Here is a 27118-nt window from a genome sequence, read left to right as displayed (position 1 = left end):
CATCAAATCCGTGTACTGTCTTTCAAACCTATTTTTTCTGAACATCTTCAGGGCTTTCAAGTCAATGAGATGACACTGGACCTTTTACAGAGGCATGTTTTCGGCCATATAAAGAATGTGAAACAAAAATGTGCTTTCCCAGGCCCAAAAAGTTGCATGCCACTTCAGAGACTGATTCAAGAACACAGATCCTCTGAGGAGCTAGACTTTTTAAACCCCTCGGCTGACAGATCTTTCATAAACCACAGGTCTTACACTTTTTAAAAATTTCAAAGTAATTGTTGCCAGAGATGTGATGTGTCTGTCCTGACCTCCTACACAGGCCACCGACCCTGCCCTGAGCAGCACCACAGCCTTTGGCACACGGCTCCTAACTGGAAAGTGGTACCCCTGAAGGTGGAACTTCATTCTCAGGACAGCCAGAACTGGACTTCAGCAGCCAGACACAAAAGGAGGCTGTTCTCCAGGGAAGAGAAATTGCAATGCACACAGCACAGATCAGGGTGTAAAGGGGAATCTGGCCTTGGAGTATCTGTTTCTGGTTTCCTCTGTCAGTTCGAAGAGGATGTGTATGAAAGTTTACAAATCTGTAGAGGAAATAGCTGTATAATTTCACTATTGATTTGTTTGGGTGATAGCAACCATATGGTGTCCTGAGGTTACACCACACTGGATACAACACTGGTCCATCTGAAAATGCCAGAAGTTGCTGCAACATTGCCTTCATTATCAGTGGATATTAAACGGTGCAGAAACAGCAGAGGGGAGGGGAGGGTGCCTCTGAAACCATTTCAGTCTGACCCTTATATCTGAAAAGCATGGGGATGGTTTTAGGAGCAGAAAAAAGAGAGGAAACCAGTTAACACCTCTACATAAACTGTGACTCAGAGCCACCACACTTCTCATTATACCATGAACTTTGTCTTGTTTTTAAAGTTGATGTGTGGGGTTTTTTTGTTTGGTTGGTTTTTTTAAGGTAGACCTTATAAATCCAAGCAGATTTACTCACCTCATCATGGATCCTTACAGGGAATCCATGACAGGCAAAGATGAGTATGGGAGCAGGTCAAAGATTGGATAACGACAGCAAGGAATCCGCAGAAAACCCACAATAAATTTCACAAGGTCTCAGCCTCTCTGCACCAGCTCTTGACAGCCCACCCTGGGAGGCTCCAGTAGCTTTACTACTTTGGGTTTCACAATAACCATTTAACTTAATTTGAAAGTGTACCAGTTCTACATACTTTGATTTTGCAGCATACTTAAAGAAGAGAGTCTGTACTTGAGCATTCAACTCCCAACTCCTAATCATAGAATTTAATTACTTTTATATGTTTTAAGCCTGTTTTGAGGGATGGGGCAGGAGGGGAAGATTGTCCCATAACAAGAAACCTCCAAAAAGTGGTGAGAATAGTGCTTTTACTTTTGCCAAAAGTGTTCCTTTTCACCCTGATGCTGTTCCAATACCAGTGTTTCTGTGCACAGGTGGTTTTTACAGCCTATACTTTGCACACAGCAATGAAGTGATGAGATATGCTTTTTATTTAAGTATTTTACCAGAAATACCTAAATCCCACATTCAATACAATGTCCTGTAGTGTAAGACTACACCTTTCTGCCATTCTCAGACAAATTTTTATAAATAACACCTAACTGCACTCTGGAACACTTTCTGCTCATTCTCCCTGCAGAAGAGGGAGTTGCTATCCAGTTTAGTTCCCATGTGAGAGACCTTTTAATGAAGAAGTCTTTAGTGCCTTTTATTGTAAACTGTGCTACTGCCAGATGTGATATGGTCCGGGCTCCAAAACTAAACTAACTGGAAAGCACCTCGCTGTGAGTCAGAGAACCTTGTGAAAATCCCAGAGACCTCAGAAGAATGGAAAATTCACTCTGTCACAAGCTTCCTTTGGAGGAGTTTCCTCCACTCTCTGCTGCAATAGCAGCACTGATGCTGAGCAGGGCTCAGTTTTGGATTGTTTTCTCAGTGTAAAGGAGAATCAGCAGCAAAGGACCTCTCCTGGATTAAGAACTAAAAAGGTTATGGAGACTACTAAGGATGCAAAGACCTGCTGGGAACTGTGTCCCTGCAGTTCACAAATGGCGACAGCAAACATCAGTAAAGCAAGAACTACTTTTTGTTCCTTTTCCTTTGGGATTGAATTTTTGTTACATTTCCTTAGAGGTTAGAAGGAACCTAAAAAGCAGAGGTGAGATTAAAGTGACTAGTTTAGATTTTTAAATGGACTGCAAGTGTCTCAGGCTTAGACATTTATTCAGATCATCTCTCTGGTAGCTCTTAAGTTCCAAAAGATCCCAAATATAACAACAGCCATCATACGACTGTACTTTAGAACAAAAAAAAAAATCTCTCCAGGCTAAAAGCAGAGGTCCCTCCTTCACAGTGACTAGAGGCAAATTAAGCTTTACTGCTGCTGTAGTTGCTGCTGATTTCCTCTTCCTGCCTGTCCTGGGCTGGGCACTCCTGCTTCTTCCTGGGAGCTGATGCTGTCCTCCTCTGACTCCAAGGAAAGCCAATTTATCTTGCTAAGATGGAAACAAGCACTGTCTAAAGATATGACACTTTCCCCCACTTGTCTTCCAGCCACTTTTCAGTTACAGTTCTACAGATTTTCTAACAAAGATGTGACTTCTGTATATTTAGCATTCTGTATATTTAATAGAGTTCTCTTCCATGAACTTTCCCAGTCCTCCCCTGAATACATGTGAATTTAGAGCATCTATAATGCATTCTGGCAAGAAGTTTCACAAGTCTACTTCTATTGTATGAATTCCTTTCCTTGGTTTGACCCCACATCCTCCAAGATGAATCTGCTACCCTTTGTTTCATTTGTTATGTTACTCAGTTCCCTCAAGGCAGAAGATGAAGGTTATAATGGAGAAAGTAAGAATAAAAACGCAAGAGTACCTCATGACACCACCAAGGTTTGAAAAGACCAAAACAGCTTTCTAATACACAACAGATTATAATGCAAAGTGTTATACAGGTGCACAAAAGGCAGCTGTAAAGCAGATGCCACATAAAGGTGGAAAATGTTGTTATACTCCTCAGTTTTTCTGAGGTTTAAAATTTACAATTTTCCCGGTTTACAATCCCTTTATTCAAAATGCAAGTTATGCCTCAAGGTAACGCTGAAATATGCTGTTAACTAGTATCTATTAACCAAACAGTACACTCTACCCAGTGGCCTCTGAGAAGGTACCCTGTCTCCCTTCAGGAACTGGAACACAAGCACACTTCCAGAAGACAGGACCAACAACCACCTCTCCAGCTGAAACATCCTGTTAACAAAGTGACACGAGAGCTGCAAAATTACCAGGTCTTCTCAAGCTCCCCATTCCTCTGCAAATCCCTCATTCTGGAATTACCCAAGATGAACCTGACTCATTTCTGTCCAAGCTTTTTGAATATCACTTTTGACTTGCAACACATCGTAAATAAAAGGCATGAAACACCATCATCCTTCCCCAGTGGATAAGGAATGCTCCAGGAAATTACAGTTACAGAAGCTTGCACATGCATATGTTACTGAGGCACAGCAAAGACAGTTTCAATGCAAGGGAGGACGAGGTGAAGGCACCCGATTAGGACTTTATTTCTATCATAAACTTCCTTGTAGTTTTGCCTTTTTTGATTTGTATAGGAAAGAAAAAGAAAGGCCATGTGAACAAGGAGGGCACAAGACAGAGACTGGACAGAAATCCAGCCAATTAAGCCCGTCTGCAGGACTGCTTTGCCGGCCTGACAGTAAAGAACAATGCATGCATTTGCTATGATGTAATTTTGGTTTGGCAGTAGATTAAAAAAAAATTCCTAAACGCGAAGTAAGAGGATGTGAGGAACAGAATTCTATGTTTAAGTAAAATGTTTTGGTTAAAATCATATAGGAAGGTTTTTAAGGACTTGAAAATGCTTTGAAAATTTGTGTGTGTGTTTTACTTGTGAAATTAGCTGAGTTTCAAAACAAACTGGAAAAGGTATGTCTATGTGAATAGCTAACTCAGTTCGGAGCCTCTGTGAAGGAAAAAAAATCCCAGCTTGTACTGGTGAAAAAGTTCCTCCTATTATGTTTGATAATGATCAGATTTTCTTCTAAAGGGTCTTTCAATAAAAACACCATCATAAAATTAAAAAAAGTTTGCTCCAAATTATTTGAAAATTATGTTTCTCTGCCATTTTCTGTCCTTCCCAGGGGCTACATAAACACAGAAATGCATGTTCATCTGTAACTCCAAGCTGAGTCTGTCAATTATCTTTGCAGATTTTGCAAAGTTGTAAGACCCAAAAGGAATTAATTGTTTTATTACTACTACCCATAAAAAGAAATTCCCCTCCTTCTCTAATTCACTGCAGCAGAGCTCTGGCTTTGCGTAGCATCTGCAGGCTATTAGTTTTGCAACTGCAATCTGTAATTGCAAAAACATGTAATTTAGGTAGGGCATGTGAATATGGTCCAGTAAAACCAAAAAGGATATAATCCAGATTCTTTGCTTCTCACAAAACATTAACCCAAAGTTTCTATATTTGCCTGCAAGACCTCAGGTCTTCTACAGAAGACAAATCCTGGATTCCCAGAATTACTGTCCAGCTGGAGACTCTGCCCCAAAAGAGCACATACAACACAAACCAAATTGGGGAATGTTATTACAAGCGAACACCTTTTTTTTTCTGCTGTTCTGCCTTTTACAGCCCTGTCAGACCAGCACAGAGCAACCAGGGCACAAAAGTGATGAAGTTTCATGGGCATTCTTCTTACAGTGGAACGTGTTCTCTCTAGATCAGATTCCCCATAAAAGAGAAGCTGGATGGGTAAAAATAAATTTATGCCAGGCTTTCTCCAAATGCTGGATCAACATAACACTGCGGTTCAAAACCCATTTGCTAATACAGCTGTCCTCTGCTTTCTCTTCCAACTGAGTTCAAAGGACAGTGAAGCACTAGAACACTTTGATCTCACTTTGTGGTGAGATCTCCATACTCTGAGGTCTTCAGAGCCACAGTGACAATGCCACAGCCAACCTCACGCAGTGTCAGCAACAGCCTTCCTTCACACAGGAGGCTGGACCTGAGGGCTCCTCTAACCAGCATTTCCAAGACCCATGAGGACCTGGTCTCAAATCCAGAAATCTGTCAAGATTATATTTCTAGCTTACCTTTGCCCCGTCTCACTACCTTAACCTCTCATGAAAAGACGGTTTGAGAAAGATGTTGATAGCAATCAGGGCTACATCCACACGAGAAACATTTAGGAACAGCTACACAAGTCCGTGAAAGGTCATACAGTCTGTGACTGAATGTGCTCCTAGCAGAACGATTTTATTTCAAAGCTGAAGAAAGTATCCTTTCTTGCAGAGCAAAAATGCCCACACATGCAGGTAGTTGGGAACACAAGAGAACTTTAAAATCCTAAACAGAAACAACTGTTGAGTCAAGACTTCAAACTCATTTAAATCGATTTGATCCCAGTGTGTTCAATCCTGTAAACACATCTGGCATAAGATCCAGCCATGGTATGAAATTACTGTCTTCTTGCCTTCTGCAGCAACAGAAATAATTTGTTTAAATCTCTCATTCAATCCCCACTACCTAAGACAGCTGCAAGCCAAGAAGTAAATCACCTGCAGTTGTCGGTGCATCGGACTCATCATCTTGGACAGCTCAGCCAAAGAGCCAAACAGTCAGAATTTGGACACATGATGCAGGATTTAGTCTGAAGGGCACCTTTCATTAAGTGGATCCAAAACATGTTCCCATGCAAAGAACAATTATATTTATTACTGGTGCACAGGTGCACATACATTTAAAGTTTTGGATAAAAATACTACCAGACTGCAAAACTCCATTTTACAGAAGCTGGTAATTTGAAAATCATCATCCATCATACTGCACAATGAGATCAAACTGTTCATTAGCCCAAATACTTAATGTGAACAGATGCATTCTTTACTCAAATGCCTAGCATGGGATTTATCTTAAAACATATTTTACTGTCTGCAAAAAACATACATGACCTTTGCAGCCAGGACATCAGGTACTGGATTTAGATCTGCTTTGAGAGAATAAAAGCACAACTGCAGCTTACATCTCACAGCCACTGTGACTTTCTCCTTTTTCTGATTCATCCACTGATCTGTAACTGTTGCCAACTTGCTGGCAATATATTCACTGGGGAGAGTAAACAAATAAACTGAAAGCAAGGCTAATGACAGGAGAGAATAAAGTAATAGTCTGAATTAAATTCAAGGCCAAAATTAGTGAGAGCCAAACTCAGGGTGCTCCTCTCTATTCTCCCATCTTGCTGCTGTTTGTTCTTGCCTGCCTGTCCTGGTTTCAGTTGGGATAGAGTTAATTTTCTTCTTAGTAGCTGGTACAGTGCTCTGTTTCCAATCTGTATAAGAATAATGTGGACAACACACCGATATTTTGGCTGTTGCTAAGTAGTGCTTACCCTAAATCAAGCCCTTTTCAGTTTCCCATACTCTGCCAGCGGGCAGGTGCACAAGAACTGGGAGCCTGCATGGCTGACCTGAACTAGCCAAAGGGATATTCCATACCACAGGATGTCGTGTTCAGTACATAAACTGTGCAGAGTTGGCCAAGAACCACCGATCGCTGCTCAGGGACAGGCTGGGCATTGGTCAGCAGGTGGTGAGCAATTATACTCTACATCACGTGTTTCCCCCCTCTCTCTCTCCCCTTTTCATTACAATTATTACTATTTTTATCATCATATTTCTTTTATTTCAAATATTAAACTGTTCATATCTCAACCAACAAGGTTTACTTCTCTTTCCTACTTCTCCTCCCCACCGGTGGGGAGACAAGGGGTGAGCAAAGGGCTGTGTGGTACTTAGTTACTGGATGGGGTTAAACCATGGCACTGCCCAAGAGCAGACAGTGGCAGTTTGATTTTCATCTGCACCCAGAGAGATGCTGCTTCTGAGAGCACAGCAGATGTACAGGAAATTAGCAACAAATTTTTCCTAATTGTGGAAGTTGAATCAGTTACACAGACATACATCAGAGGAGTGGAAAGTCTGTGTTAGAAATGTTTGTTATTCCTCAACTTCTTGGAAAAGGCAACTGACCCTGAGTTAAGTTTCTGGGGATCTCCTCCTGCCCTCCATCCTTTAGTCTGATATGTTCAAGATAGCTGAATATATCTCTTAACCTCTATGAGGTGAATTCCTCTTCACTGAGATGGAGGTAATCACCTCTCAAGCAGTGCCAATAAATGATGTTTTAGGTCACAGGAAGAAAATATAAATGTTATGTTGTTATATAAATACAAGCAGTACTTTCAGCAAACTGCTTTGACCTGGTTTTAAAAATTTAGGTCTCCTTTGCATTGTCAGTACCTGCTGGGTAAAGTGGCTATAAAATCACCTTCCTATGGAGCCTAAAGAAATGGGTGCTCTTCCTTCTCTACTGATCTGCCATTTTCCCCTCCTCTGATTTCATTACAGAAAATGGTTTCCCCTTCCTTCCACACTATGTCAATGTTGAATAAAGGCCTACCTTCATATAAATACCATTTCCACAACCAGCCAACACAAAGAATAAAGCAACTTGAGAGATAAGGAAAGAAACACAACCAGATAACATGGAAATAAATACTCTTCTCAGTCAGCAGTGGGGTTGCATCTTTGCCTGAGTGCCCCAGATTTACCCAGAGCTCTGCAATGACTTCAGCTCAGACCTGGGTGGGTCTCTGTACACCTTGGCAGCAGGGACAGGCAAAGTTGCTGGGCTGCCGAAGGCTGGACGGTGGTCTGGCACCCTCAGGCCGTGGCTGGGGCTCCAAATCCAAGCTGCCTTCTGTTTTTCCCAAAATGTCCGTTCACAGACTACAAGATTTTAATATCAAGATGCAGCGGGCCGAATCCAAATTTGACAGCAGTGTTTTAATCTGTGCAATGTGTATTCCATTATAGATGATTATTGGAAAGATGTTTCTCATTCTGCAGAACCCAGGACATCTGTATGGCTAAGGATTCATCAACTATTAATAGTTTCTTCTAATTAAAGAGATATTCAGTATAATAATGTTAAAGAAGTTATTGCCTCTGTTACTAATAATCTCAGTTAAGAGAGTATGAAGATGAAGTTTCCTTTCATTTTTTTGCCTGCTGCTTTGCAGAACTCGTATTTACCCCATCCTGATGAACTTCCTTCTCCATATTCGTAGCTAAGTTTCACTTCTAAATCTTAATTCTGCGTCCAGTTTTTTTTGCCAAACGTCTGCTCTGTTTGAATTTCTAGTGCTGCTGAGGAACACGTAAATCCATTTTAGAAACAGACTTCATTTTATGAGGGAAAAAGGACTATAAACATTTAACATTTTTCCCTAAAAAAACCCCTTAAGCCAAAACAAGAAAACAATCTGATGGAAAATGGTCTTAGAAGCATAGATAAGGAATATGATTAACTCACATTTGGTAGCAAAAAGGATCTTGGATGCCTGATGTTGAGGATTCTTCCTTAATCACCCCCAACCTACATTAAGTGCACTTCAGAATGGCTGGGCATAGCCTACAGGTGGCCACCTGAAACAGGAGGGTTCCTTCTCCTTCCCTCAGCCCTGGCACCTTCTTTGCCAGCCTCTGGCAATTGTCAGACTCTCCTGAGAGTCCTCTGAACTCTTCGGGCTGTTTTCCCACCGACACAATAAAATGGTTCAAGGAGGGATCTGACAAGAGTATGCACAACCAAGGACCCAACTTGGACCACAGCAACCCTCCCTTCTGGTGGTGGTAAACCATTTAAATGACTCACTGGTCTTCACCCGTAAAAAACGCTGGAATCTGCTCACATATCTAGGGAAGAGAAAAAAAATCATCCAATTTTGAACACTGTGAGAGTACTACAGTGCTGTGGGAACTCATATAAGCCCCAAAACTTACAGCACTGTGATGGAGGCAAAGCAGTATGCACTTATTGTGATCAAAACTGCAGTTTCCTTAGAAAAAGCCTTCTCTTGTGACAATAGATTACTTGGATCCTGGTCTGAAGCCTGACTGATAAATGATAAAGGGATATAAACTGGTGCAAGAACACTCCTTGTCCATCTCATGACTGTGCATGTGAGTGCCTGTCTGCAATGGCAATTGAGTTAGCAAGACCACAGGCACCAGATTAGATTAAAGAGAGTGAAAGGTCGTCTTTGGGAAGATAAAAATGTAGAGAGATGCTTGCTTGCATGCTACTCAAAAGACACATCAGGCTACAGCTCTCAGGCTGGGCCTGTCTCTCATCCTGGAGAGCAATATGTTTTCTTCTATCAGTACTTGCCAGTGCTCAACCACATTTAAACATAACAGCTCCAGCAAATAGAAGCCTTTCATCTCCCCACTTAGGGTGAGATTAATTTTTTCCAGCTTTAGCTGTCTGACAGAGTTGTCTAGGCTGCCTTTAAAAGCTACGGAAGGAGAGGCACCGCCGGAAGGAAATTCAGTCCATGCAATGGTAGGTGTTTGGGATAGGCGGGAAAAATTGAGGAGAGCTTTTCTGCCCCCATTAAGCAGAGAAGGAGCCTCACATGTGGTGCTTGAGAATTTGTGGTGCCTGGTATTCCATAAAGCAGCAACAGTAATCTGTGAAATGATTTAAGAACAAAACCCAGATGCAAAGAAGTTAAGGAAGAAAACCGTAAGTATTAGAGGAACACCACAAATTAAGCAAACCTAAGCCAAATTTGGGGAGTGTGACCAGGCCACTGAGGAAATTTTGTCACCTCCTTCCAGCATTGGTGACACATAACTAGAATAGCATGCAAAGTTTTGGGTTCCCTTCTCTTCTCCTGGGCAAAGATGGATGTGGGGAAACTGGAAAGAGGCCAGCAGAGGCTACCAAGATGGTCAGGGGCACGTGGTCTGTGAAGAGAGCTGAAGGGAGCTGGGCTGGTTCAGTCTGCTGAAGAGGAGACAAGGGGGCCAATCCAGGAGCAACCTACGACCACCAGAAGGGAGTTAGAGAGACAATGGAGCCAAACTCTGCAGTGCTGGATGATGTGCCAAGGTGCCCCAGCAATGTGTGGTGGACTGGGACATTTGGATTCTTCCCCTACCTGGCAGTGCAGCCTTGCTGTGGGTCACCACAGAGGTACAGGGTCTCCCAATCCTTGGAATGTCCCAAGACTCAGCTAGACCAAGCCACAGCTGATCTGATCTAGTGCTGACAATGGTCCTGCTTTGGACTAGAGCCCTGCAGAGGTCCCTCTAACAAACACTCCTGTGATTCTGTGAGGATTCAGAATCTTGCAATTGTTAGCAAGTAAAAACCAAAATGGCAGTACTGCAGAAGACTGTTAGTGGATTTTTACAAAATCCTTTTCATTAAAGATTATTTAGAAACTCTGGTGTACCGGGAGATGGTGCTGGTGAAACCAACCAGTAATGAATGGGTGCAGTTCTCTGCCTTTATCTGTGCACTTCTCACTTGACATGTGCCACTAACATCTAGAAATACAATAAATGCTTTTGCCTCCAAGTATTCTAATTATGTGTATTTTGCTTATGAAACAAGAAGTCTCAAGCTGATTTCAACATTTTCTGCAAACATCCTGCAACCATATCAGAGAACCGCAGAAGCTCTGTTTTCATAAATATGAGTTTTAAAAATGAAATGCCTCATTGACAACATTTCACCAAGCCACTGGAGCTTCCAGCTTTATTATTTCAAAATACAGAGGACTTTCAGGTCAAAGAAAGGTTCTGTTGGAATTCTAATCCTAGAATAAAGATGTGAAGAATGATGCATGGAAGTTTTTACATGAGTAAGTACATCAGTGTACTCTTAGACACTGAGGGTAAAAATAATATGGCAAAAGAACGGATTTTACTCTGTGGATAGCATCAGTTGCATGGGAACTTTTTTAATCACCCAAACTATGCTCCCATATGAGCCCTCCCATCTTTTCTTGCTACTGTACTGGTTTTAATTCTATCAAAAAAAAAAAAATAACATTCTGGACTCACCACAATTTCTGTAAAATATCAGATGCCCTGAAGGCTCTAATCCTAATCCTCTCCTCCAACACAGCTGGAGGGTCAATCAGCTTGCCATTAGCCATGTGTAGTCACTATTTATTACCCGAATTCATCAATGAAAATATCAGGTCCTCAATGTGTAGGTTTACAGAAGAGCAAGAGCCTGAGGCTACTTCATCCTGGTGGATGTGCTTCCTTTCATTTTCATTCCCTCTTGCCCTCTGAACCTCTCCTTGCTCTGCAGAGCTACCCCTGACCTGCACAAAGGCAACATGAACTCCAGGCAGTCCCTGAGCTCCAAATCATTTCCCCCTCTCCCTCTGATCCCACAGAAATCTGTTTGTAAGCACACACAGCCCTGTAACAACTGCACATGCCTTTACTGGGAGGAAAATGCAGACAAGGAGCACAGCGACACATCATTTGATGGGTCAGATTCAACACTGTAACTTTATACAGGCCAAAGCAGCTGCATCAAGGCTTTGTCAGGATATTTTCAAACAAAAAAAGCACCGCAAGCAGATAGAAGTGACCTGTAACAGAATCAGACAGAAGGTGCTACTGCCAAGGTACAGGGTTCTGGGTTTATTTTCCTTCTTTTAATCCACACCAGTCTTGTTCTTAGATGTCTATTTTCCTATGTGAATTAAGGTACTGGAAGTGACTTCTACAAGCAAACAGGTAAAATCTTAAATCAGCCACCGAGATTTGGAGAGACTATATAAGTCATAAGGACTGCCAGTTTTGATCCACGTAAAGACGTTCTGCTCTGCAGGACGGTGATGGTTATAACTGCCAGGAGAGCAGAGGAGGGAAGGGAGTGCTGTAGGGAATTAGATGCTAACTATTTAGGAACTTAAAGAACATCAGGTTGTTCTCTCTGGCAAGGTTTGCAGCTGTACTCTCCTGATTGCAGACACACGTGCAAGATAATGAGACTGAAGTACATACACACTTTTACACGCATTTGTTACATCCTTTTGACAAGTCACATGCTGTGGGTAATATCCTCTTCCTGGGCTGCCATACCAAACCCACACTAGCCAACTCTACACTGAAATGGAAATACCCTGTCACGACATTGCAGTTTACTCAGGTGGCTTCACACCCTTTTTTTCTTAGCATTTGTAGTACCACACCTGTGTTTAGCACGAATCTAAAGAGTTTCTTTCTGCTTGTGTAAATGTAGCTCTTTACACTTTCTTATTCTCCTAGAGCTGCAGTTAACTGCTTTTGTTAAAATTTTACACCCAGAAAACTGCTGCATCTGTCCCTTTTCTCCAAATGACAGCATGTTTATGTCCTGTTTCATTTTTGTACACGTTTCTCTATGCTGGCACTTTGGAAACTGAGAAGATAGGAAACTTCATGCCTAGATTGTATGCAGCACCTCTGCTGCCTGCTGGAGAGTTACAGCTTACAGCTGGTTAGCAAATACCAAACAGATGGGTTAGCAAAAACAAAGAGAAACCCACAGTGTTATTTCCCTGATGTTAAGGAGATGTCCTTCCAGAGATGCTGGTCCCAGACTATCTGAGACAGCAAAATGGTTCCTTTTCAGTCTCATTTTCCAGTAATCCCCTTCCCAGTGATTACCTACTGAGTTCCTGATCCTGATGAAAAACTCCAGGTCCGAGTGCTCAGGACTGTTCTGAGAAAAGAGAAGAGCTCCATGATGGTTTCCTAGAAAGGAGATTAAAAAGGGGCCTCCCAGATGCTAACAAGTGACTCAACCCAGGAATCTCCACACTGAGAAACAGCTTGGGAATGTCCACTTCTAGAGTCTCAGAGAAGAGCATTGCTTAAGACACAGGAGCCTGGTAGGACTTAGATCAAGAGCAGAAGGTCTGTGTACCTTCCTCGCACACAGTAAGCTCTCTGAGCACAACTTGGACCACTTTCCTCATATTGGATATAACACCTCTGAGGTGTCAGACGTCAGACAGTCAAGAAAACCAAGGAACAGTAATAGTCACTGATGCAATGCAATGCTTCGTGGCACTTTGCCAACTCAACTCCAAGGGCAGTGGCCCGTGGGATTTAACAGACAGGCCATTTCTACCCTGCACCCTCAGGGTGCACATGCTGTTTGAGAGTTGTGCAGCTTTGCCTTGCCTTGACAGAAGTATTTTCAAATGCCAGAATTATTCACATGCACACTTTAGCATTTGCAATCAAAACACAAGGAGGATTTCCTGAACAGTGGTTTCCAAAGTGAAAGATCCCTCCGCTTAGCTCATGATATTCCAGATTCTTAATCACTACCCCAAAGCTGGACAGTTTCTATCAACTATGCTGGCAAAACTGGAGTTTATCCAAGTACACGGTGAGGAACAAGCCAGAACAGGCATGAAGCACAGTGAGCTCATTCTCAGACCCGTATCTCTACTTCCACTATCAGAAACAGAGGTTCACCCTACTGGGAGCTGGTATGGAAGTATATTTTAAAATAATTAAGTGGTGAGAAGCTGCTATGGACACAGGTAGAACACACCTATATAGGATTCTCTAAAAGAGCATATAGCCATACAGTTCTGCAGCAGACCCATCCCAATACAGTGATAAAACACAGAGAAGAAATAAAAACTGTATTCTGAGAAAAAGGCCTTACTGCTTTCTAGTATTCATAGAGAGGAGATTTACATGCCCAAGTGTCTCCTAACATTTCTCAGCCCTTTATGAGAAGCCAGTGAATCTCTGCAGCTGCTACTCTGCCTTTCCATTAGCCAGCCCAGTAGATAGGCCACAAGCAACCAGGAGTCCCAGAAAACAAGTTTTATGTTCCACTTTCACGCAGTTTTAAAGCCAGTTACAAGATTCAAAGCCAGCTAAAAGATAAAATGTACCGTTAATTTTATCACACTTCTTGTCTTAGGAGTGTAAGTGATTTAAAAATAAAACCTGGAAGCCACAAGTGTTCTGTTCGGTCCAGTGGGAGGAGATGATAATCTGCACACACTCATAATAACACCTGGGCTCTTACTCCATAAAAAAAGCTTTGTGTGCTGGCCAGCTAAAAATCTGGTAAAAGGATTAATTCAAACTGGAAGCAAATAACTCAATCTGACCAGAATTAACTCTAAAAGTGTGCCTAAGATTTTAAATAATGGTCTCAAATGTAATACTATAATGATTAACATTTGCTAAAAGGTAGGATTTCTATTGTGGGCAAAACCACTACCTAATGAAACCAAAAACATCTCATTTCTTCACATTTTACTTCTGAAGCTGTGAAAGTGTGAAGTGCAACTGAGAAAGCAAGCAGCAGTATTTCAAAGTGCTCTCTGTGTATACTATCATTCAAGGCAAATCAAATATCATGAAGGTCATTTGTTTTCATGCAGCTCATTCCTACCAAATGCAAATCAATTCCTTACTGGCTACTGCAGTTCCAGAACTGAAAGGTATAATTTCTGTCTTTATACAGTTAAGGCTCAGTCAGCATCGATCCCATCATTAAATACTGCTACAGATCAGATCAAGCAAGAGCCCATCATTCCCTTATGGGAAATGTTCAGAATAATCTGAGCAAACTTTTCTTCCATGAATATCATGCTATCGCTAAAGAGAGATGCACTATTATCTGGCATAATTAAAGTGTTATTAATGCATTATTGAACTTGGGTTATTTCCTGAAGGAAGGGAACTACTTCAGGGCTGTATTTCCACTGTCTGCTCTAACTGAATGCACATTACTTGTTTGTGGATAAAGTTGTGTTCCTGCTCACTTTGCTGTCAGCAATTGTCTCTTCTGTACTCTTATTAAGTGAGATACTGCTGTCACTTCCTTTACTGACACAATGCCCACTTTATAATCATATCTTCCATACTTCCCATACTTCTCTAGCCTATGTCCACACCAATTTCATAAGCAGTGGGTCTTTTACAGAGGTTTTCCAAAACCAACAATCCTTCTCTACTTCTTGCCCACAACTCTTTGTCTGTAAGCATGCAGCACATTTTAAATACATGTATACTATTACTGGTCACGTCTGTCTGCAACCACTTTGGGTTTTGGAGACATTTTTTGCAGTATGTTTTATTTTCACTATAATTATCTGCAGTGTATGTTGTCCTTCCAAACACTAGTTTAAAAATAACAAAGTATTAGTTAGGTCTGGGACATCTAAGGCTGAAAGAAGTTCAGTGACGGCATTAATATGATTCATGAAGTTCCAACAACCATACAGAAGACAAAGGAATCAAGACTATACACACAAAACCCAAAAGCATCTTTTGCTCCATGCCAGACATATTCAAGTGACTTTTCTGTCTCTGCTTATACATCCATCCTCAACACTACATTCATTCTCAATTTTATCTGGAGGACAGTGGGGTTCAAAGGGACTCAATGAGATAAAAATCAGAGTGACAAAGACTTTGCTTCCAAGATACCTTGGAGTAGCTCTCCAAGTAGGAGGTAGGAACAGAACAGACATATCCAAGGGAAACAAAACCCCACTTGACGTGACAGGCATTACCTCCCTTCTCAGAGGGAGGCAGAGAAGAATGCTTTTTGCATTCTTGTTCTGGTCCCTCCTAACCACTGCTTGTATCTGGCTGAGCCAGGCTCCTGCCCTGCAGATGCTACACTGCAGCTGGTACTTGCTGGCTGCTCCTTTTTGGGTTCCACTCCTACACATCCAAGGTGTCTCACTGCCTGGCTCCTTCTCGTCCTCCTGTGCTCAGTCTGTTCACTCCCTACATCACACACAGACAGCCCTTCGCTGCTTCCCTCCCAAAAGCATGTCCTTACAGTGACAAATAATGACACGTTCATAGGTTTTGCTGGAAAATACTAAAAGGTATTGATAGAAACACTTTTTAAGGAATTGCTGGCCCTTTAGCTGTAAACCTAAATTAACTTGTTTTAAACTTGCAGTTGTGTTTTTCTCATCCACGAGTATTTTGAGAATCTCAGGATTGAGGTAAGGCCATTTGCACTCTAAAGACCGATATACACTTTTAGACTTAATTTTAGACTGTTACATTTCTCTCTGGAGGTTTTTACACTAAGCTCCAAGATGCTACCAAAAGCTACATCTTCTCCAGCTGAGTAACCAGAAGACCACAGAGAACCCTTCTCCTCACCACCTCTGAGTCCCCTTGAAAGTCATCGCTCCCCTTCCACACCAGAAAGGATGACAGTTTGAGAAAGACCAAAACCAAAACTCCTTCACTGTTTTCATACAGACATCAGGGATTTGGGTGGAGAAAAATCTCTCTGACACAGAGAGAATCCACGGTTTAGCCAAAAAATAGGGAATTTGTAACAAAGAATGCAGCAGGCCAGACTTCATTTTCACTATCGACACTTAGAGGGCAACAGGAGGTTTTCATAATGGATTTTCAAATTTGAAAGTCAAATGAAGCCGTAATTTGACAGAAGCTGGCTCACTGAGCTTCAGGGCATGCTAAAGCACAATCACACACACTGTTTGCTTTCTCAGATTTTCCCAGAGAGGCAAGAGTTGGCCTCACAGAGAAGACAGGCTAAAGGGTGACCTCTGCTTTGAAAAGGACAGGCAATTTTATCATGGATACCATGCCCCGAGCCTCAGTTCTTTCAACACATATTATTCTCAGCATCTGTATACAATATAGGACAAGATCTTAAAACCCTAGGATCCTGGGATAAAGTAACTTTTTTTCCTCTCAATAGCTAAGGTCAGGCTCCCCAGGAGAAAGGGGAGTTTGTAAAATATTTCAAAAATCTGCATATTAACTTGCAGCAGTTGAAAACATATAAAATAGCTGCTATATCTTTAGGAGCAGCAGGACTGTGTGAGTCTAATCAGGGCATTTTATCTGAATGAAAGACCAAATTACACACCCCAGTCCACAGAAATCCGCAAACAAAGTCAACAGCAGAAAACTTCGTGTTCAGTAAAAACCACCCATTGTCAAGTACAACAAAGTAGGAGCAAAGTATATGTTAGAACTGAATTTCTGGCTATAAAGCATCATCTTAAGCCAACTTCTTATCCAGCACTTTTGCCTGCAGGATGTAGATGGCATCAGGAGTGCAGCGAATTGAAACCTGTCTCGTGCTCTCTGTCTCATTCAAATTATTATTGCCAGAAGTGTGTGCAGCACAGCAACCTACTGTTACACAAGCATGTCAAAGCCAGGCTTTATAATCTTTTGCTTCCTGAAAGTAATATATCATTCCAAATACAATTATATCATCCCAAATACAATTAGCACAGAACAGGCTTATTACCAACAGAAGCACAACACAATCTAGACATTTTTATTCCCAGCACACAAAGAAAGAACAGAAGTTCTGATTTAAATTTGGCTTAATCACTTCAGTGAAAAATTGTTTGCAGAACTTGAGAAACCCTTAAATGCTCACTGCAGATGTTGGTTTGCAGGACCAGAAATTCACATTCATAATAAGAGGTTTCCCTGAAGGTCTATGGTTTGTGGCACTTGAAGCAGATATTTACCAAGTGAAATTCTGGTCCTACTGGAGTTGGTAAAGGCTTTGCCATTGATTTCCATAGGGTCCCATCACTCTCACTCTAACAAATAATAACCAGAAACACCTTTTAATATCTACTTTTTACTGCAATGTACTGTAAGATACTGTAGATGCACTGCATTAAATGCAAGTGGCAAACTTTGATATCAGGAGACATTTGTGCTCTGAAATAGATAAAGTAGCAAGAGGAAATGCCACTAGTCCTCTGAATTTCCCAAGTGAATCAAACTTTAAACCATGCTTTCCTTAAGAACAGTAATTACATTCTTACCCTAAAAAATGTCACTGTCCCTAAATAAGCCCTGCAGCCATGTCATCAAAGGGTCACTGACTGAACCTTCCAGGATGGGGAAATCAACTGGTTAATCACTCCAAGTTGTGGGAACTCTGATCCCAACCACACAAGAATGGAATGATCCCAAGCAGCACTACAGGCCAAACTAAATTGGAAGGGATTTGTTTTCTCCAATGATTTACTTAATTACTTTTCAAATTAAACTAGCTATTCAGGTAATTCTAGAAACAACCTCAAGGCCTGAATACTCTGTGGCAAAGCAGATGTGAGCTCTGGGAGGGAGCTGTGTGGGTGCCAGGCTTACAGAGAGCTGCAGCAGCAGCCAGGTGTCTATTCCCTGCGGACAGAGCACCTCGGATCAGCTAACTTGGGTTTTGTATCCGTGCTCCACTGGGGGTTTGTTTGTAACAGATCAAGCAGACTTGCTATCACAGACCTTACAGGGCAGAAATCAAAGGTGTTGGCGGAGCAACAGGCTCTCTGTTCTGCCTCTGAGACTTGGGAGAAATGAAAGGAAGGTTCAACACCCACTGGAGACTCCAATGTGTTCCAGCAGAGCTCAAACTGCTGCAGTCTTTGCACAGAACCAGGCAACTTGTTCTCAGCACCTACTGCACAGACCTCCCAGTTCTGGACGTGCTCCCAAAGACAAGCCAAACCAGTGCAACTTAGAGGCACAGTGCAAAGACATCCCTTTGGAGTGCTGGAGCACTTGGGGAGAGCAGAGTGCCCTGCAACGCTAAATGACTCCTGAAAACCATGGCTTCCTAAAAGTTAAGTAGCAAGAAAAAACTTAAAATGACCAAGCTACTATCTGAAAAAAGAAATGGTGAAGAGCCTTGCCTACGAGGGATGTTGGCTGCTGATGCCTGGCAGAGCTGGGAGACAGCACTGCTTCAGTTCAACAATTCTTTAGTCACTGTTAATGGCATATTTCTTCTTGTTTAAAAATTACATTAGAGATTCCCCTGGCAATAGCAGAAAATTAATTTCTCTAGATTCCCAAAGTGAAAGCCCTGCTTCTTGTATGGATTCAGCTGATCCAAATACTATTTTATTTTCCTCTCTCCTCCTTAAAAAAGAAAAAGAAATCCCACACAAACTTCAACTGTAAATATGCATACCTGCAAGCCTTCCAAGGCAAGGAAAGAAAATAAAATTTATGAGATCATGGGAAAACTCAGTCTTACAGGTACTAAGCACTGCCAGAAGAAGACACAGTGCATAAGAGCTTTGCTCTCCAACCTTGCACCTTCAGAAGTCCTGGCTGAGTCCTACCATATGAGAGGCTCGGGTAGCCCTAGCAAATGCCATTTTCTAGAAAATCCAAGGAACTCAGAGCACAGATCCTGTAGTGCAAGTGAGAACACATAAAACAAATCTGTTGCAATTCAGCACATGCATCCAGGAGAAATGCTAGGTTATGTGGTGCTACACACAGAGCAGAAAACACATGGAAAGAGGATCCAGTGACATCAGGTGGAAGGGATCTCCGGACATCCATAGTCCCACCTCCCACTCAGAGCAGGACAATCACCAATACCAGAACCATCCACTCCCTGGAACTTTTAACTGGATGATTCTTGTTCTTTTGTTACGTTATTTGGCTGCTTATTAACTATTTGGGAGTGTCTGCATGGCAAACAGCCAGAGAAGGAACAAAACCTATCATCTCCAGGCCTTGGTTCCTAAGTTGGACAAGAGAAAGCAACACAAGTGAACTGAGGAGGAAATCAGTCCCCACTCAGCTCCTAATCATCAGTGAAAAGGGAATTGTGGTCCAAAGAAAATGAAGTCAGCAGTCCTCAGGAGGAGGTGAAAGGGCACCTCCCTTGCTGGGGCCCTGCTGATGGCACCCCTCGGGCTGTGCAGGAGTCCTTTCTTCTGCACTCACAAAAGAATCCAAGCAAGTCATTTAAAAGTGCCTCAGGGCACCAGATCAGGTTTGCCCCGTTAAGATAATAAATGAGGTAATGCATAAAACTGCCTCTGATTTGAGGACATTTCATTCATAAAACAGAAATACCAACAGCTTTGCTACCAAATAAACTTCATAGCTGGGTTTAAAAAGTCTCTGCATCTCTCCCTGCAGTAGAGCAGAGCCAAGCTGTGGAGATTCTGTGGCACAAGACACACTGTTTTCAAGGACAGCTCTGCAAGTTGAAATGAGAGCTGACAACTTCCAGGTCATTAACCCGACAGCATAAACAGGACCTATGTACAAGCACATGCATTCAGGTGGACTGGAGCAATGGCCCCAAAATGCAGACCTAGACAAACACTATTCAGCTTTTTGTTCTGAGTTTCCAGAAAAACTTCTATTCTCTACTCCCTTCTCCTCATCCTCAGGATATGAGGAGCCTGGTGCTGGCTATATTTGTGTTGCTAGCTGAAAGAACAGGAGAACATGCCAAGCATTTAATAACAAAATTCCAGCCTTGTGACACAACCCAGTAATCCCAAGACTGGAAACTAACCTCACATTTCTACTCAGCATAAAGCCCTAATCCTAATAAGAGCACCGCTAGTTTTATTTTGCCTGAACCTTTTCTAAAGACATGCATCTCACAAATTAAAAAAGTTACCATGTACCAGGTGGAACGGGGCTGTATGATCTGTGTACCCATGGCATCTACAGATTGGTAAAGTTATGACAACACAGAAACTGCTAAAACTACTCAGGCTTATCTGTGTGCTCTTACACAGAACAGGTTATAGCTGGATGAGCTGTTGTCGTGGCCACTGCTGGTCCCCCACTACCTTGGGACCCCTCTCAGAACACTCCTAAGACAAGGAAATGGAGATTTGCAGGGCCCCGGGGGGACCATGGCTGAGTGTGAACATGCATATAACAGTGCTCATCTAACACCCCAGCTGCAAAATGGCAGGGCAGGAGGCTCAGCAAGCCAAGACCCCAGGTTCAGTCCCAGGACAAATGTGCATTATATACATTATCTAATGGCTCATCAAGACCCTTGCAAAAAGGAGGGAATAAACTCCTCCAACCCCAGGTTGGTGTTTCAACCACTGTTTGCCTTGATCATTTCCATCACCACATCCTAAGCAGCTTCTTACTACTGCAGCTGTCCTGGCTTCAACACCAGTGGGGTCTGCAGTTCACAAAGTGTCATCAAACACCTGGAATTACATTTTATAACACCTTTTACTGCCACTAACTGCACTGCAGATGTGAGGACGTGCCTGACAAAGCTGCAGCACAAGTCTATGCTGTATCGAAGCACAGACAGCAGAACTGCTCATCTGTCTCAACTTACAAATCACAAAACAGCAGAAAAATTGTGCTGTTGCACCTGTACAGCTGCAAGATGTGACACATAAAACTGCAAATGCAAAAGTTCTAGGGGAAGATAGAAACAATACTGTGTTAAGCTAACAGAAATAATTTGTGCACAGGGTACATTTATTCCTATACCGAGAAGAAGCACAAAAGGTTTATACACCTATTAAATAGCTATAATGTGTGTTTAACCACAGGGTTCATGCCATGTTGTGCTGTCTTGCCCCAGCACTATGACGTTTTCTGCAAAGCTCTTCGCATTTCCAACTGTGACGAGCATATTTTACCATGATCTGGCCATGCACATGGTATACAGAAGCATCATTTCAGAAGAAAGAAATTTAGCTTCAACCTTGACCAAGTCACATTTTGTGGACACAAATAAGAGGCCAGTGTTACACAACCACTACACTTACTCTGCGGAATGACACCACGTAGAAAGTATCTTCCCTTCGGCGAATCGCTTCAAAGAAGTCTTGATAGCTCCTTGGAGAGGCATAATACACTTGCAGCTCATTCCCTGAGTTCCTGCTGAAATAAAGAAGGGGGAAAAGTAATTATTTTCGACAAGAAAGTTAACTTCAGTGAGACAATGACTTTAAAAGACCTGCTTTTCCAAGGAATGGCAGCTCTTCATCCATTGAGAGAAGCATGAGGAACATTAAACACAGGTGAAGACAGTGAAACTACTGGGTACTTTCTGAAAGTTCAAGGTGCTTTGAAGGTCTTACTTTAGGAAGGTTTTCCAGGCTTGTTTTTATTCATGGTTCTGAGGCTGGCAAAAACCCGTCTGCTAGCTCAACAGAAAAAAAAAAGTTTCAACCTGAAGTGTCTGAAAAATTGTGATGACTTCTGAAAATAAATTTTAGAATGTAATGTCCTTCTGAAATATCAAAACATTTAATTATTTTCTTTTACTGATAATAATCCAAACCACTGAAATTGAAAGAAGTGCAAAGTTAAGCATAAACAGAGCTTTTAATTTACTGTCAAATGACAACTCCACTTTTTCTCTCACCCACCTTTTAATTTTTTTCCCCGTGTCCTTGGTCAACTCAAAGATTACCTCTTGATTTTCAATTCAGACAGTGGAGCAAAAATAAGATATTTGCATAATTCTGGCTTATCTTATCCACAGTTCTGATCTTACATATATCAGACACAAGGAAAAGATGCCCTAAACCACTCTAAGCAAAAATACTGGCAAGTCCTACAATCACGGTACTTATCCACTGTTTATCTTGGAAAGGTGAGAAATTCCTGGCACATACTGCTATCGTGTATATTTCCCCAATCCCATTCCAAAATAACATATTTAAACAAATTGGAAGGCTATACTTACACAAACCATTATCTGGACATTCAACCAGTCATTTTATCTTAATAGCACACTGTGTGTTTGCAGTGTTTGTGGCAAGGACACTGATCAGACTATCCCTCCCCTCCCAAGCTGTCTTCTGCTGACCCAGGTTTTAAACTATGGTGGTTAATTTAGACTATTTTGATGTGTTTCTAAAATATGACCATGCACCCAAAACAAGGCACAAATCTATCATCAAGTGATTTTCTCAAGCAGCAGTAATAGCAGACTCTCATTATCTTCTCTTCTACTGTTAACATAGTCCTGCTGCAGCTGAAGGACTGCAGCTGCCAGGCCAGTTGCCCTTTAACAGGATTGGGGGTGTAAGTCCTGGGGGATCAAGAGCAGGCAGCTCTACACTACATATCCTCTTCTGCAGAACTATGCAAGCAAGGAATCAGATCACATCCTTCACACACAGGAAACAAAGACTGGAGCTAATTTGAGCTTGATTACTCATTCATGAAAACACGTAGGCCCACCAAGCCACCCCTGAGATTCAGCATTGAAGTTGTACTGTGATAAAAGGCATCACGCCCACGTGTTGCTCAGCACAACACATCCTGAAAGCTGAAACGGGCCCCACAGATCCGTTTGCTCGCCCACACTCCAGAAGATGCAGCTAGACCCAAAAACCGGCCTTTTATAACTCTAAACCCAGGCATGGGAGAAAACTGTTCCAAAGCACTTGGAAACCGCTGGGCCTTTACAAAGCTCTCCTGGTCATGGAACAAATCTAACACTAGTCCCAGATTCCAAGTGATACCGGGGGATTACAGGCATTACATTGCATCTACCTTTGAACACCCATGGGTAATTGCAATGGACCTCTCCATGAAAGGAAGGGAGGAACTTCAGAGCCAAAAACAGGTGCAAAAATATCAGTTGTTTCAGTAACACCTTCACATATTACAAGAAAGCATCATATTAAATGTACATCCAAAACAGTGGTGCTGAGCCTGGGAGATAAATGAGTCTTTCTTGTTTTAAAAGTTTGAAGGGCACTGTTGCACATAGGTTTGTTTTGAGAAAGAATGAGACTGTGGACACAGGGCTTTATGCATCAACAACCATAATTTCAATAGTGAAAAACTTAGAAACAAGAAAATAACTAGAGAGTTTAATACCGAAAGCCTTAAAATACACACTTGCAGAAGCCTTCAACAAAACCACCTTTGAAGGAAGCTTGATAAACAGATGAGGGGTTTTGATGATTTCTTTTGAAATCATCTTAATTTTTGTCTTCATCCCCTGCTTTGATTTCTCTGCAATTTTTTCAATTAATAAAATTTCTTTTGGAATCCAGGACCAGCATGATAATCAGTGCTACAAAGATAAATCTAGATACTGCTAATGTCCTCCTGTCCATGGATTCAGGTCACCAAGCAGGGTGTTCTAGAAGACAAAGGTCACTCAATTTACAGTCACAGCACTGGTATTAAAAATTAAACACCTTGACAGGGGTAATATCAATGACCAAACTAAATAAACAGCAGTTTACTCCCAACTGATGAGGCACAAGTGCTGCAAAAAGGAGCTGTAGTGCTCGCAGGGAAGCTGAATGTGAGCCAGCAGGGATCTGGAGGGAAACTGCATAGTGGGCTGCATTATGGACAGGGACTGGAGCACAAGATGCACAAGGAGAGACAGAAGACAGAAGGAACAGGGCTTGTTCAGCTCAGAGAAGAGGAGGCTGAGGGGGCTCTAACTGCAATACTCCTGATGGAGACTACAACAGAGATGGAGACCATGTCTTCTAAGAGAGACATACAGTAAACCTGAAGTTAAACCTACTCTGAGTTGGAGATTGGACTAGAGATCTTCAAAGGTTCTTTACAACTACTCTGTGATTCTATGACTTCATGGAGCACCAAATAGCTGATGGCTCTGGGAGGAACTGGAAATCTGTTCTATGTTCTTAGCAGCTCCAGGACAGTCATAGCATGCAGCTGCCATGACTCACTGGTCTTGTTCATATAAACATCATTAATCTGAAAAAAAAAAATTCTCACTTCCTTCTGAGCACAACAGATTATTCCATGCAGAGTTACATGATGTTGCACACTGTTTCCAGTAATCCAGATAATTTTTTTCAAGAGTAATGCAAGCATGTGTATTAAACTGCTTTATGCCATGAGGCTTGTTCATCGGTGTTCAACTAAAACAGATATTTTTCATCTACCTGTAGAACTCAAATAGGTTTTTTTTCTTGTAAGTCAAGACATATCAAAATTTGACAGCCTGGTTTCCATAACACTGGCTTGCAGCTTTGCTGTTTTCCCTCTGGCTGATCCTGCTGTCAAAGCAGCAATGCAAACCAAAGGCCCACAGCTGTCTTTCAACAGCAACATTTCAGGTGGTGTTCTCAACAAAAAGTCCCCTTTATAATCCATTCTGCTCTTACACTCCTCTTTGGCACTTCGAAGCAGAGAACCTCTTAAACTGTCTCACACAGAACTCAGGAAAGAGAAATTTTGTTTCCTCAAGTTTTACTCTCCAGTACTTCCTGTCACCAGGGAAGAGGGACAGGATAGTTACGTGGAGGAGGGAGCAGGGGACATCAGGAATCTCTGGATGAGTGTGCTCCAATAATCAGCATGGAAGAGTCAAGAGATGGAGACAAACCATGCAAATAAGGCATAATGGTAATTTAACTTCATCCTAATAATTTAGTCCTAGCTACACTGGCTCTGCTCTTGAAGATAGTGAAAGAAACCTTTCTCTCACCAGATTCATGGCCCTTTGAAACTTTCTTATAAACTAATGATGGTCTCACAGTCAATGCCCCCTTTTTTTCCCTAAATATTCAAATCTGATTGGAAAGGGATTCTGCAGAGTGAAGTAAAGATTTTTGTAAGACTTATTGGTAGAAAGACCCCAGAAGAGTGGAGCTCTTGGGGGTCCCTTTAAGTGTAGTTTAAATCATTAGAAGCAATTATTTGCTAAGGCACAGAAATTAGGCCAAGAAAAGTAGCTGCATTTGGCTTAAGAATTCTGACAAAGTGATAACCAGCCTTTTTTACCAACTGTTGGTGAAAAGTTGGGTTATTAAGTAGAAAGCAGTAACAAAGGAGTTGTTTTGCCTTACCTGAGTCTGGTGTCTGTGTAAGGCATGGCCATCAGCTGGGAATCTGCCTTCTCACTCAGGGAGCTCTGAAAAAGGGGGAATATGAAAAGATGACACAAAGTGCAAACAATAAGCATTTTCCTGGTTTGCCACTACATAAAATACGTTGCACATCTGTAACAGAGAGTACAGTGGGGTGCAGAGGTTAATCAGTGCCCTGCACCAGAAATGTGCATTTTTCCACTGGTGAAACATGAATAACTGAAATGGCCAGCAATCAAGCTGGAACAAAAACAACAAAAAAATTTTAATACAGCCAAATTTGAAGTCACACATTCAGAGACAAAGAAGAGAGCCTGGCACCAAACCCAACAGTTGCACAAACTGCGTGATCCAACTAAAAAATTCGCTACCACTGACATCAGATGTGCAGAATTCTTCTGAGGTCACTTAGCACCTCTGCTAAAACAGAGTATTCACAACACGCTTCTGGTGTTTGAAACACTAAAAACACACGAATTTTCTCTCCTTAACTGTTCTGCCAATCTCCTTTGGATATCAGTGAAAAGAATCTGAAGTTTAATGCACAATACCTTTTCCCTAGAAAAGTGAAGTATTTCCCACATTGTTAGTTCAATCCTTTTTCAAGCTGCTACTACCTCTAATCAAATAAAAGACTTTGAAAATTCATTGTCTTCGTTTCAGCCTTGGTATCAGTATGCCATGTAGATGAAAGGATTTATGTATATAAAAGGGATTTCAAAAAAAGTGAGAGATGAGCACAAGTCTCGTAATTCTGTAGTCTTACCAAAAAGTAATCCCTCCAGCAAAAATCTGAAAAATGAAATATTTCAACAAAATCAATTAGCTGTGCCCCTTAACAGTGAGGCAGATGAATGTGCAGTTGCAACCAACTGCTTATCTTTGCAGAAAAGCCATAAAAAGGCTAACTACTGATTTAATTTTAGAAAATGCTGAACCTATTTTGATCACTACTAAAAAAATTCAGAACTTCTAGCCTGAATCCAAGAGCAGGAATGGAAGAACAACTTTGACAACATAATAATCAACCAAACCCAGCAATTTAAAATGGGAAGTGTTGGGTACCCTAATTACAGGCACCATTGCTACTTTTGTCTATAATAACAAGTGCAAAAAAGTAAGAGAATATTTCACATTGACTGAAATTATCTTGTCATGCTACTGAGTCATGAGTATAAACCTGTATACCTGCATAACCCGGGCTTTCTGCTGCTGGTTATTTGATAACCTTCTAGATCTTGTTCGTTCCACTTCATGTCTATGAACCCATCCTCGAAGTTCATGATTCAGCCTAGAAAAACCCACAGCATCAACAGATGTTTCAAAGAACAATGGCAGAGATTTTTAGTTCTATAAAACAGTTTAGCCACTATAAAGACACACTGCAGATTACTGTTCTATTATCTTATGATCATTTATTTTTAATAAAGGAGTAATAAAATAAAGTTGTAAGGTGAAATTTATGAAGGAATTTGTAAGGGAATATCTCTAAAGTATAGTACTCATAGATGTTTCAATATAAAGCAGATACAGTAGTTCCTTTTGCCCAATGAACAACA

General features: G+C 41.6%; 1 protein-coding gene across 2 annotated transcripts in view; it reads right to left on the bottom strand.

The window, feature by feature from the left end:
- The window catches only part of ATF6 (activating transcription factor 6), a 77431-nt gene that overhangs the window by 23318 nt on the left and 26995 nt on the right, over positions 1-27118 (bottom strand). Inside the window, exons 12-14 of one of the 2 annotated variants that reach the window (XM_032696410.1) lie at positions 26748-26850; positions 25539-25603; positions 21507-21621 (exon numbers count right to left, since the gene is read on the bottom strand). In XM_032696410.1, coding sequence (XP_032552301.1) covers positions 21507-21621; positions 25539-25603; positions 26748-26850 — 283 coding nt within the window. The remainder of the gene's footprint in view (positions 1-21506; positions 21622-25538; positions 25604-26747; positions 26851-27118) is intronic. The other variant, XM_032696411.1, reaches the window with a different exon arrangement.

The sequence above is a fragment of the Chiroxiphia lanceolata genome, chromosome 9 (assembly GCF_009829145.1).
Source record: "Chiroxiphia lanceolata isolate bChiLan1 chromosome 9, bChiLan1.pri, whole genome shotgun sequence".
Classification (NCBI taxonomy): Eukaryota; Metazoa; Chordata; class Aves; order Passeriformes; family Pipridae; genus Chiroxiphia; species Chiroxiphia lanceolata.
The sequence above is the reverse complement of the archived record's forward strand: the minus strand, read 5'-3'. Positions and strand labels throughout refer to the sequence as shown.